This window comes from Nilaparvata lugens, chromosome 1 (genome assembly GCF_014356525.2).
Source record: "Nilaparvata lugens isolate BPH chromosome 1, ASM1435652v1, whole genome shotgun sequence".
NCBI classification, from domain to species: domain Eukaryota; kingdom Metazoa; phylum Arthropoda; class Insecta; order Hemiptera; family Delphacidae; genus Nilaparvata; species Nilaparvata lugens.
The window spans coordinates 101731255-101743513 of NC_052504.1; the positions used below are offsets into that span (position 1 = coordinate 101731255).

The window sequence follows — 12259 nt, forward strand, 5'->3', positions numbered from 1 at the left end:
CGTCAAAAATAATAACAATAATATAACACTGGTGAAATAAAAGATAAATTATGATATAAAATTAAGCTTATGATAAAAGAAATCGTATAATATATGAAGATATTACAATAACAATTTGTCTTAGACTTAGGAACAAACTACAATAATTAATGAACATTTTCTGTCTGTTTAAATTTTCTAATTGATGAAAGAACTGAGAAAATGCTGGAAAATTCATATTTTGGGCATATCTTTGAATTTATTGCAAATTCCTTCCAACACAACATTATTACACCCTAGCTGAGCTTCTGTAGTAAATTTGAACATTTTCTGTTCATCTGTTCTCGATAAAGCTGAGAAAGCGCAAAAAAACTCTGGAAAAACGCAGATTTTGGGCGTATCTTTGGCGTTATTTCAAATTCCTTCTTACACAAAAATTACACCCTAGCTTAGCTACTGTACTAAATTTGAACAATTTCTGAAAAAAGCAAAAAAAACACGCTAATTTGGGCGTATCTTTAACGTTATTGCAAATTCCTTCAAATACAACATTATTACACACCAGCTGAGCTTCTGTACTAAATTTGAACATTTTCTGTTCATTTTTCCTCAATAAAGCTGAGAAAGCGCAAAAAACCGCAGATTTTGGGCGTATCTTTGACGTTATTGCAAATTCCTTCTAATACAACATTATTACACCCTAGCTGAGCTTTTGTACTAAATTTAAACATTCTCTGTTCATTTGTTCTCGATAAAGCTGAGAAAACGCGAAAAAAACGCTGGAAAACGCAGATTTTGGGCGTATCTTTGGAAATTTTTCCAAATCCGTTCTTAGTGCGCCTCTAAAGGGCCAACTGTTCAGTTGACCCAAATTTGAACGTTTTTAGTCCGGTAGATTTTTAGTTCTGCGAGTGAATGAGTGAGTGAGTGAGTGCCATTTCGCTTTTATATATATAGATTATTTATTCATTTATTTATTCGTGGATAAAATATTACTAATCATATAAAATAATATGATTGGGTAGGAACAACAGGCTTGGCCCAAAACTATTCCATTCCCAAATTTTGATAATGTTACATGTCCATAAAAATAGGTTATGTTTCTACTGTAAATAGTTCAAGCTCAATTTTCGTCCAAAAATAAATATGAGATGCAAATTTTAAATTTAGAAGAATTAAAACACCAAACGAAAGTTAAATATTACACTTAATTATCACTGCACATTGAATTGATTAAGTATTTTATAAATTTTGAAGCCATAAATACACACAAATTCTCACTAAGAACAGCTGAATATACAATTTATATACGTATTATACGTATATTAATATACGTATATATAATTATACGTATTCATATAGGCCTACATATGTATGACTGTGATATGGATCCCCAACAATGGTTTTATTTTTGATGGTGTGTTAAGTAGGAGTAGGATACTACACATTGCATACTTTCGACATTATTCTATCAATACTTTGATAGTCAACATTCTATTTCCACATTTTTTCAATAAATTGTATGAATGTATTTATTTTCAGGCAAGACTGAGATTGCATTCTGGCATTATTTTTTATTAAATTGTATCCAATGTGTTTGTTTTATTTCATAGGGAAGACACGCTCTGCACTTGAGTTGACATTATTTCAATAATTGTATGAAAGTGCTTGTATTTTGGGGAAGTCAATGCTTGTATTTTAATTTATTTCATTAGATTTAATTTAATGTGTTTGTTTTGTTAGACTATGAAATGGTGACAATAGTGCCGACTCTGCATCAGCCAAATGACCCCAGCAACTTCACCTTCTTCAAAGCAGCCCTCGAAAACAAACATAAGGCTGGTATATTCCACCATCTATCAATAGTTGTACAGCTGATCTTTTGATAAGGATCTAAACGTATTAATATAATCTGATGTCAGTTTTCACCAGGTTTTTACTTTCCTTGCTCTATTACCATAGGTAAGGAAAGTATTGCTTTCCGAAAAAAATTAAGGTACCCCAATTTCCAAATTTCTATACGTTTCAAGGTCCCCTGAGCCCAAAAAAGTGGTTTTTGGGTATTGGTCTGTATGTGTGTGTGTGTGTATGAGTGTATGTGTGTCTGTGTACACGATATCTCATCTCCCAATTAACGGAATGACTTGAAATTTGGAACTTAAGGTCCTTACACTATAAGGATCCGACACGAACAATTTCGATCAAATGCGATTCAAGATGGCGGCTAAAATGGCAAAAATGTTGTCAAAAACAGGGTTTTGCACGATTTTCTCGAAAACGGCTCCAACGATTTTTATCAAATTAATAGTTATTGATAAGCTCTATCAACTGCCACAAGTCCCATATCTGTAAAAATTTCAGGAGCTCATCCCATCTATGCAAAGTTTGATTTTAGACTCTCAATTATCAGGCTTCAGATGCAATTAAAACAAAAAATTCGAGTGAAAAAGATTGAGCATGAACATCTCTACAATTAATGTTCAGTAACATTTCCACCTAAAATTAAAAAAAAAATAAGCTCAAAATTCGAGAAAATGTGATTATCCAATTGCAAACTGTTGATTCTATTAAATGATTCACTATGAAGAAATAGCAGACCTCGTATGTCTCCAGCGTTATTGTCCTGTCACCAGCTGGCTCAGATCTTTGTTTATAAGTAGACTTGAGATGCGCGTGAACACTAGCGTCAGGTGATCAATTTTCATAACGGCAAGGAAAGTTGTGTGAGTGCGCCACACCAGATTTTTTATATAACAGTACTACCGGTCCTGAGCCTAGAAAAAAATGGACGCTGTAGATGGTAGACTTTTATAGGAATTTCCACTAAGGAAAAAATTACCTTTCAGCTGTTTGAGAGGGTCAGTATGTCGAAATCACAGTTCCGGTGTAAAATAGTCCACGTTTGGAATATTAATGCCTGCCACCAAACGATGGCCATTTTTTTTTTTTTAATTTACGGATGATGGTTACATAGTGTTTCAAGTCAGTGTTTCTTGTAAAAAATATAAATAAATAGAATAAATAAATAAAATATGTCTATTTTAAATTCTTTAAGATTACAGTTGGTCAAGTTTTTAGTTAGTCAAGTTTTCAATTAGACCCTTTTGCGGAGCATGAGTTACCTGTTAGTGTTTGTGTTTGTGGCCTGTAGGTGGCAGAACAATGGGAACCTATACGAGCAGTCTACAAGAAACTGTGTCGCAACGATCTCTCTCTCACTCATCAAGAACTTGCCCAACTCAAGTGCCGCTATGTTCACCGAAATGTGCCTTTCCTAAGGTGAGAACTTTCAAAGTTTATAAAATTCCAAATAGAAATTGAATTTATTCAAATGCTAATCGATAAAACTTTGGATTTTCGTTTTATAATAAACATTTCAAACTTTAATGATCAATATTGTCTATAAAAACTTCGAAAAACATTAGCCTTCTATTCTAGAGCAAGATTCGTGTCATAGAGTCAGCACCTGATTAACATTGGTTTCTTTTTTGTCTTTAATCCTATAGTATTAAACGAGCAACTTCTGTTTATATGTTTACATGTTTAGATGTTTGTATTTCACCGGATCTCGAAAACGGCTCTAACGATTCTTACGAAATTCAGGACATAGTAGGTTATAATATGAAGATTCGATGCACTAGGTCTCATCACTGAGAAAACTCGCTGAAGAACATTAAAAGGATAATTATTAATCATCTTGGAAAAACAGATGATAATAATTTTTTTTTAAACATCTTTATTGTCCATAAACAAAATACAAAATAAAAAACTTACAAAATAAATATTCTAGATTATAATATTATGCTATTTTACAAATAAATTAAAATTACATGGATGGCACCACCCAGCAAGGGCAAAACCCTGACCGCTGAGTTAATCAGTTTAACGAATAATTAATTCGTCGTCTGTTGGTGATGGAAGAGTGAGTGAGCGATTTCATGTGTGTGGGACTGAGTCAGAATTATGATTCAGCAGTTGAAATTTTGTAATCATTCAATCAGGTACTTAGTGCCGGTTGCAAAAAAGCCGGTTATTTTCAATCCTGATTAATTCCAGTAGATCCATCTTTTTTAAATGGTTTTCTCTGATTTGGTTCACGTGAAGTTAATCAGGATTAAAATTTAACCGGCTTTTGTGCAACTGGGCCTTTGTGAGGGAAATTTTTGCATTCCTCTGGGAATCAATCTCAATTTACTGTGATTAGATAGAACATTTCTGTATGAATGTTATTATAATTTCTTCTTTCGTAATAAATTGTTTATGCTTTTGTACTCCAGAGCGAAGCTCGGTCCCCGATATTTAGATTATTCAAAAATTCAAATCAAATTTTATTCACAATTTCAAAAAAAAAAAACAATTTAGGGTCCTGCCAAACCTGTAGGTTTTTCGGCGGGTGCCCAATCACAAAAACAATATTAAGAACATAATTAGGTAATTTACTAGGCAACTATGTAGATTCTAAGCAGATAGCTTGTATCCTTTCAACTCCGCTGGTACCAAATTGTTTGAAACTAAGTAAAAATTTAATGAACTAGTGTTCCAAAATATTTTCAATCATACTCATATAGAATTAACAACATTTTTTTATGCCACCTTAATATGGAAAAGTTCACAACATTCCTGTGTCTAGTGTAAGTTTTTTATATAATATAAATGATTGTTGGAAATTATTATTAATTCTTCAAAAATATGAATTATCAATTACTTACAAAGCGCTACAGCCCTACGTGGACCTTGGCCTCCTCAACAATTTGCCTCCAATCATATCTATCACCTGCGCCTCCTCCAATTTCTCTCTCCAAGCACGCCAGATCTTTCTCCATCTTCTTGAAGCCAGCGGGTTTTGAGGCGATCTCTTCTCCTGTTCCTCCCATCCGTCCAGCAAGCATCTGTTTCTGTTTCTGGTTTGCTCCATTCGTTGTACATGGCCCAGCCGCTATTCTTCTAGACTAGAAGAATATCTTACCAATCTTCCCCTTGCAAGATGGTATTGACTTCTGCATTGATCCTTATTCTCCATTCTCCTTCTTCATATATTGTACCATGTATTCTTCTCAGAATTTTCCTTTCGAAGATCCTCGAAGCAATTATGTTTTGTGAACTAAGAACCCATGTTTCACAGCCATATGTTACTACTGGTCTTATCTGAGTTTGGTAAATTTTCATTTTAGTCCACCTTGATATAAGTTAGATTTCATCATATTTTTGTTTGCATAATGCTCTGTTGCCTTCTTCTAATTTCACTGCTGAGGTGTGGCCGTGGTCGAGTGGATCAGATGCTGGCTTCATGATTCAGAGGCCCGGGTTCAAATCCCGGCCCGGGCAAGACATTTATCTCGGGCCACTCCCGTGTTTCGGATGGATACGTTAAGCCGTCGGTCCCGGCTGCCTAAAAAGCAGTCGTTAGGTCATGTCAGAGGCCCTGAAATTGATCAGTTGCGACCTGAAAACTCTGACACCAGACCTGAGCCAGCCAGGTCACTCGATATTATTATTATTACTGCTGAGGTTGTTACCCACATTGAGCTCTGTGCCGAGATATATAAATTTATCTACATTTTCAAATGTATATTCGCCAACTTCAAAATCCTCATTCGTTCTCCTTGTCAGAGATGAAGTAACTTTCATGTACTTGGTTTAGTTGGTGCTGATACTAAGTCCTATCTCTAGCCCTTCCTTCTCTTCTGTGAGGAACATTTCCTTCAGAGCCACTAATACAATGTCGTCAGCATAGGTTAGTCCTTGCTTGGATTTGAAAATGATATTCTCTGTCAAATTAAGTTTTTCCACCACTTTATGCAGAGCTAGGTTAAAAAGCAGTGCTGATGGTGCGTCTCCCTATCTTACTCCTTGTCCAATTTTAAATGATCTGCTCGTTCTACCTCCGACAAGTATGAATTATTGACCGAGCGTAGTGAGGTCTATGTTTCAACTCGATTTGCTTTTGTCTGTCTGCAGTAACGCGATTACGGCCAAACGCGTTGATAGAATTCGATGAGATTTGGCAGGAATATTCCTTTTTCAACTGCACGTTTTCTGAAATTTTGCATTTTAAGGATAATATGAAAAGAAAAGGTATTCCTCCATACTCTGATATCACTATATATCATCTACTTTGAAGATAGGATCAATCAGACTATAGAATTATTCATAATCAATCAGCTGACAAGTGGATTATTAATTGCATGCATTACACAGATGTCGGGCGTGTCTATTTCTATAAGGTAGGGTTTCAATATTTTTTATGATGCGTGCCCATCAGTATCAATATTCTCACATTTGAAAAACAAATTTAATAGGTGATTGAAAATAAAATAAAATTATTTAAAATGAACTGAGCAATGCTGAAGAAATTAATTTTATAATAGTTGAGAATATAGTATCTTAAGTCACAAGGATGGGAAGAGGCCTTTTGCAGGCGAGATGATGTTTCTAGTCGAGGCGTTAGCCGAGACTAGAATTTCATTCGAGCACTGCAAAAGACATTCACGTCCAAGTAACTTACTCTATTTTTTGTCATAGTAATATAGAAAAGAATAATTGAGAAACAGAAAACATTACTGCTTGTATTGACATTACTACATGCATTCTATAAACATAACCTAGTTTACAAGTTTCGAATCAGGAATTTCTTGATTGTAGTTGAAAATTTCCACCTGAAGCGCTAAAAGGCGGTTTTCGTACCAGTTTTGCCGTTCCTAATTCGGAACTATATATAGGAAACATACTCGACTGTAAAGAAAACATAAGATTTTATTACAGTAGGCTATAGTATACGGTACTGTAATGAGGATCATTTATGTTTATTTGTTCTACAATCAGCTGTTTACCGACTTGATTTCATGGATGTAAAACAGCTGAAATCGAATGACTATGACAAAAACTCTTTTATCAGATGGAAATATTATCACGACACTGGATAAATCATCATAAAAAATTCAAACGTGAACTGAGTTTATTAACATAAGTGAGTTTTTGATCGTGGAGAAAACAAATAACAGTATTTAAGAGTAAATTATGATTAAACTGTGAATTGTGATTCAACTGAATCAACTAGAACAGGTGACATCAGATACTTGTGGATGAGAAAACTGCGTGAGGTCTACTGTTCACAGAACTACAGTATATTCTACTCTATTTAAACAAAAAGAATATTCTTCAGATAGAATTGATCATAATTTTTATCAAGAATCAACAATTAATATTATATCACATCAAATATAACGCGGGATATCTTGAATCACAGCTTGGCCTATCAATCAAAGGTGACTTGGAAAATAAACTTTTGCGGCATTATGCCGTCCTATCTTTTCCATGACTTATATAACGTAAATCTCACTATGATAAGTATATGTACGACCAAAAAAATGTATCATTTTAATCCATTAATTTGTACAATGTTGAATTATCCTACTGTATCCGGCATATTGATGATATAATAATAATAATAGCTTTATCCATCTTCAGGATTGGGCCGTTGAAAGACGAAGAAGCCTATCTGGAGCCAAGAATTGTGCTATATCGTGACGTCATCTACGACAGCGAAATAGAGCTACTTAAGAAAATGGCTTTACCCAAGGTGAGTTATTATAAGCACAATATTCTATGAAACAATTGAGTTTTACTGTCTTTAAATTCAATATATAAGTAAAGCTATACAGTTGCTTTGAATTATCGCCTATTGGCCGATATTATGTTAATAGAATTCATGGAAACATCATTTTTGAAATTTTTCCATTCTATCATAGTTTTTCTATTTATCTTTTATTTAGAACTAGCTTACCCGGCGAACTTCGTACCGCCAAAAAGTCAATGTATCTCATGTCACACTTGACTTTATTTGGTGAATCATGAAATTTATCTGACAATCAATATTTTCATTCACATCTCAATACACGGACTTCCTGTGCTCAAAACTACCGTTTTAATTCCAGGAAACAATTTTATCACAGAGTGACGTGTTTATTACAGCTGGTAAGATGCTGAATCATATTATCACAACATGATCTTGAATTAATCATGATGATCTTCCCGTTCTACGTTAGCCGCTCGGCCGACAATTTAGAAAACATAGGTCTGTAAAATGGATTATTATATAAATATTATTAGCCCCTCGATCTATTAAAATTTCTGGTCAGAAACCATCCCCAATATTCACACAACATATTCCCAAAGTTTCATGCCGTTCTGTCAAGTTCGAGTCTATAGGGAACAAACAAATTTACAAACTAACACACAAACAGACATTCATTTTTTATATATAGAATAAGTTGTAAGAAGTACCTATACTATTATAGGCTAGATTAACACTAAGTTTTGTCAGGAATTTACATGCTAAATTATTTTCGAACACTTGTGTGAATGCCATCAATTGCTAAGACAATGATAATGTCAGACAATAATATATGACAATAATAATGTGTGCTTGAGATTATCTATTCACATGGCTTTTATAGGTGTGGAGTCCCTGGCGAAAGTTCCACCTCGCCTGAATTATATAATTTAAGCCGTCAACTGACCTCACAGCTTTAATATGAACTTGATCCCACTTAGCATTTTATTTGACAAAATTTAGGAAGAGAAGAAGTTTTTGGGCTATGACCTAGCTGTTTTCCATTCATATATTGTAATTTTGTTTATCTATTCATTAGATAATGAAATAATTCTGAATGATATGGACCGATTTTTGGAAATTCATATTAATTTATGAAAGTACGTATTTTAAATTAACAATCTTTATACAAATCCTATTATATTAAGCGAGCAATTTCTGTATTTATATATCTGGTTATTTATGTTTAACGGATCTCGAAAACGGCTCTAACGATTTTCACGAAATTTGTAACATAGTAGGTTTATGATATAAAGATTCGATTGCACTAGGTCCCATCCTTGGGAAAACTCGCTGAACGACATTAAAAGGATTCATCCTTGGCTGAAACAGCTGTGGATAGTAAAATAGTGAGTGAGCGAGTGAGTATGTGAAAAATCAAAATATCGCATCCCCGAAATTCATAAGATGACATATAGCCAGCTGTGAAATATGAACACAATCATTTTAGAGCATTGTGTTCTGTTTATCAATAAATAAAAATAACGAGCGAAGCTCGGTGCCCCGATATTTGAAAGTGAAAATTTCAAAGTTTTTATTACCTCCATTTATTACTGTCATCATCATCATCCAACTCATACTAGACTTGAAATACTTTTTTAAATAAGTTGTCTGGAATAAATTGAAATTGAAATATCACTCTAACCGAAACAAGGTCAGAACTGACCTAAACCGAAACATCTGGTCTTGCTTAAAGTGTTATATTTGATATATTTTATACTAAATATGAATTTAATATTTTTCATTGGTAAATTTCAATTATAGTAAAGTATAATATAGATTTCAGTTGCAAATTAAGTGATGGGAGAATAGAAAAAATTTGGAAACATTGATATGTAATAAATGTATAATGTTGAATGTAAGAACACACACAATACAAAAATCCGTGTAAGATATACTATCAGTTACTACTCAGAACAATAATCATGGAGAAAAATTCTATCAATATAGGCTTTATAGCAAAACTGAAAGGTTATCATTAAATAATAATGTTTTTCATTGTTACCAAGAAACTTGTTTGAGCAAACGTTTTCAGCCTCCAGTTATTTTATTGGCAAGAAAAGTTCATAAATAACTATAGTGGTCGGAATCATCTATTTCGTCAAGTGAATGTTTATTTTGTGACACTTCATTGTGAAGCATCCTATTGATACAAGTTCCAAAGGCTGGGGCTTGTATGGTTGATAACTCATCCATTGGTATCAATTTCCCTAAACCAACGTTTTCTTAATTACAAAAATTAGTTTTAAAAATAAAACATGTCAATAAAATACCGGAATAATGAAGAGAAAAACATTAGAAAAAAAATTTAATGCTCAAAATATATGTTAGTTGAAACATCCGGTATTCTAGACCAGTAAAAAATGAACGTTATCCGAAAGATCCGGTAGCTGAGACTGGTACGTTTTAGATAGATTGATGTTTACTTGATAACCGTGAGTTGGGGACTGACGAGCATTGTTGGAGAATGTTGAGGAATAGTGGGGGAGAAGGTATTAGAGCGGGCAGCAATTTTGCCACTATAGAAAATAGTTATTTGTATATCTAGAGTGAAAAGTACGACTTTTTCTCCCTGTGGGAAAAAGTTTGAAGCCCGAGGCGAAGCCGAGGGCAACAATTTTCCTGAGGGAGAAAAAGTACTTTTCGCTCGTGATGTACACAACATTTTTCCTCCATCTACATTTTTTTATAGAAACTTCAAATAAAATCATTTTAATACAGTAACTTACATATTGGTGGCAATGTTTCCTAACAACATAACCTAAAATCTAAAACCTAACAACCGATCATCTGATTGGCACTGCCGATTGCGCTATCTATCGGCAAAAGTTGTAACAATTATATCAGCTGGGAGGCTACCAAAAATGGCTGACTCCAGATCACGCGTTTCAGATTTGAAATGCAGATCAAAAATATTTGTTGGTTTGTATTTTGAATAGAATAAAATATTTTAAAAATAATTGTATAAATTTTTATTGTCTACTAATATTAAGAATATAATATCATACAAACATGTATTTCATGAGTTGATCAAATTTCTGGTTGTGGTATTGAATTCAGTTGACTCAATGACAGACACCTCTATTATGCTTTCTCATCTGAGCTTAGACCTTCTAGCCTATTAAAATTAAGTTTTTTAAATAGAGATGCTTCCCATGTTATTTAAATGGAGTCACTTTTCCTCCCTAGGGAGTTTTTCTGTTTTTACTACCGAGAGCTGAAAAGTGACACTTTAGTATTATGTTTCAAGGAGTAAAGTAAGTACTTTAGACAGTAGGTGGAGGAAAAATAAATTTGCCTCTGGTCTCACAGACCGGTGTTTCGGTTAAAGTGATATTATTCATTTTGGGGACCATTATACCTAGCAGTCAGGTCACATATATAGTCAAAACATTAGAGCTGATCTGGAGGTTTTAGATGAGTATAGGTACTCTGGAAAATATGAATTTTCAAAAATGGGTCCATAATTTGTAATAGGTCTAATACCGTATGAATCTCCAACAACACAATTCTATGAGATACACTTTATCCTTGGCAGTTGAAGGTGATGAATCTCAACAAGGCTTCGAATACGGTGGCATTGTATCGAATCAGCGCGGGAGCGTGGCTGTATGATGATGACCACCCATCCATTGAGCGACTGAGCAAGCGTGTCGAGTACATGACGTCACTTGATATGTCTTATGCTGAGTCACTGCACGTGACTAACTACGGCATTGGTGGATACTACGAAGCACACCATGATTATTTATCGGTAAAACTGTCAATTTTAATGTAATGACGAATAGCGTGGCAGGGTTTAATTAAATTTGTTTTGTAATTTAAAAGAACAATAGTATTCTTTATAAGTTCAAAATCCTATTATATTATTGAGCGAGCAATCTATACATATAAAAGCGAAATGGCACTCTCTCACTGACTGACTCACTCACTCACTCGCAGAACTAAAAATCTACCGGACCAAAAACGTTCAAATTTGGTAGGTATGTTCAGTTGGCCCTTTAGAGGCGCACTAAGAAATCTTTTGGCGATATTTTAACTCTAAGGGTGGTTTTAAGGGTTTAAAGTTCTTTTAGCATGTATATTCTTCTTATTCCAATATCTTAAAATTATAATAATTGAAATGTCCATACCATATGTTAATATAGAATTATAATCTAGAGAGAGTACCTCTTCGAAACAGTTGTTCTGGTAACTAAATTAAAAATTTTGTCAGGTTGGCATTAAGTTGAGTTGACTTTGTTAGGTTGGCACCAAGTTGAAGATTGAAATGTATTTATCCAGGACCTCCTAAATACCAATTTATCCAGTTAGCCAAAATTAGCGTTTTCTCAGCTTTTCTGCGTTTCCTCACCTTTTTCAATAATTGATGGAAATATATTTAAAAAAATTCAGTACACAGGTTTAGCTGGGGTGGAAGAATTTTGTTCGCCAAAGATACGCCAATATAGTAACAGGAGTATTTCGAGATCAAATTGACATAATACGTTCAAATTCAGTACAGAGGTTCCGCTGAGGTCTACATGCAGGCGAGCGAAGCGAGCCCGGTGATCTCAATTTTGGACGATCCCGTCGGGGGTCCAGGGGGCGGAGCCCCCTGGCTAGACGGATATGGCGAGCGAAGCGAGCCTTACGGCTAGTTTATGTATATATTTTTACTTTCTTTGC

General features: G+C 34.1%; 1 protein-coding gene across 1 annotated transcript; it reads left to right on the forward strand.

Moving 5' to 3' along the window:
• The first annotated feature begins 1726 nt into the window (after positions 1–1726).
• On the forward strand, positions 1727–11474 carry LOC120349503 (prolyl 4-hydroxylase subunit alpha-2-like). The gene is made up of 4 exons (XM_039419856.1): positions 1727–1817; positions 3131–3258; positions 7447–7558; positions 11130–11474. Exons 1-4 carry the CDS (start codon positions 1731–1733, stop codon positions 11367–11369), a joined length of 567 nt encoding a protein of 188 aa, XP_039275790.1. The 5' UTR covers positions 1727–1730; the 3' UTR covers positions 11370–11474.
• The last annotated feature ends 785 nt before the right edge of the window (positions 11475–12259 follow it).

Coding starts and splice junctions, on each gene's coding strand:
- LOC120349503 (XM_039419856.1), top strand. CDS start 1,731: ATGGTGACAATAGTGCCGACTCTGCATCAGCCAAATGACCCCAGCAAC. Junction 1,818..3,130: donor CCCTCGAAAACAAACATAAG/GCTGGTATATTC, acceptor TGTGGCCTGTAG/GTGGCAGAACAATGGGAACC. Junction 3,259..7,446: donor CGAAATGTGCCTTTCCTAAG/GTGAGAACTTTC, acceptor ATCCATCTTCAG/GATTGGGCCGTTGAAAGACG.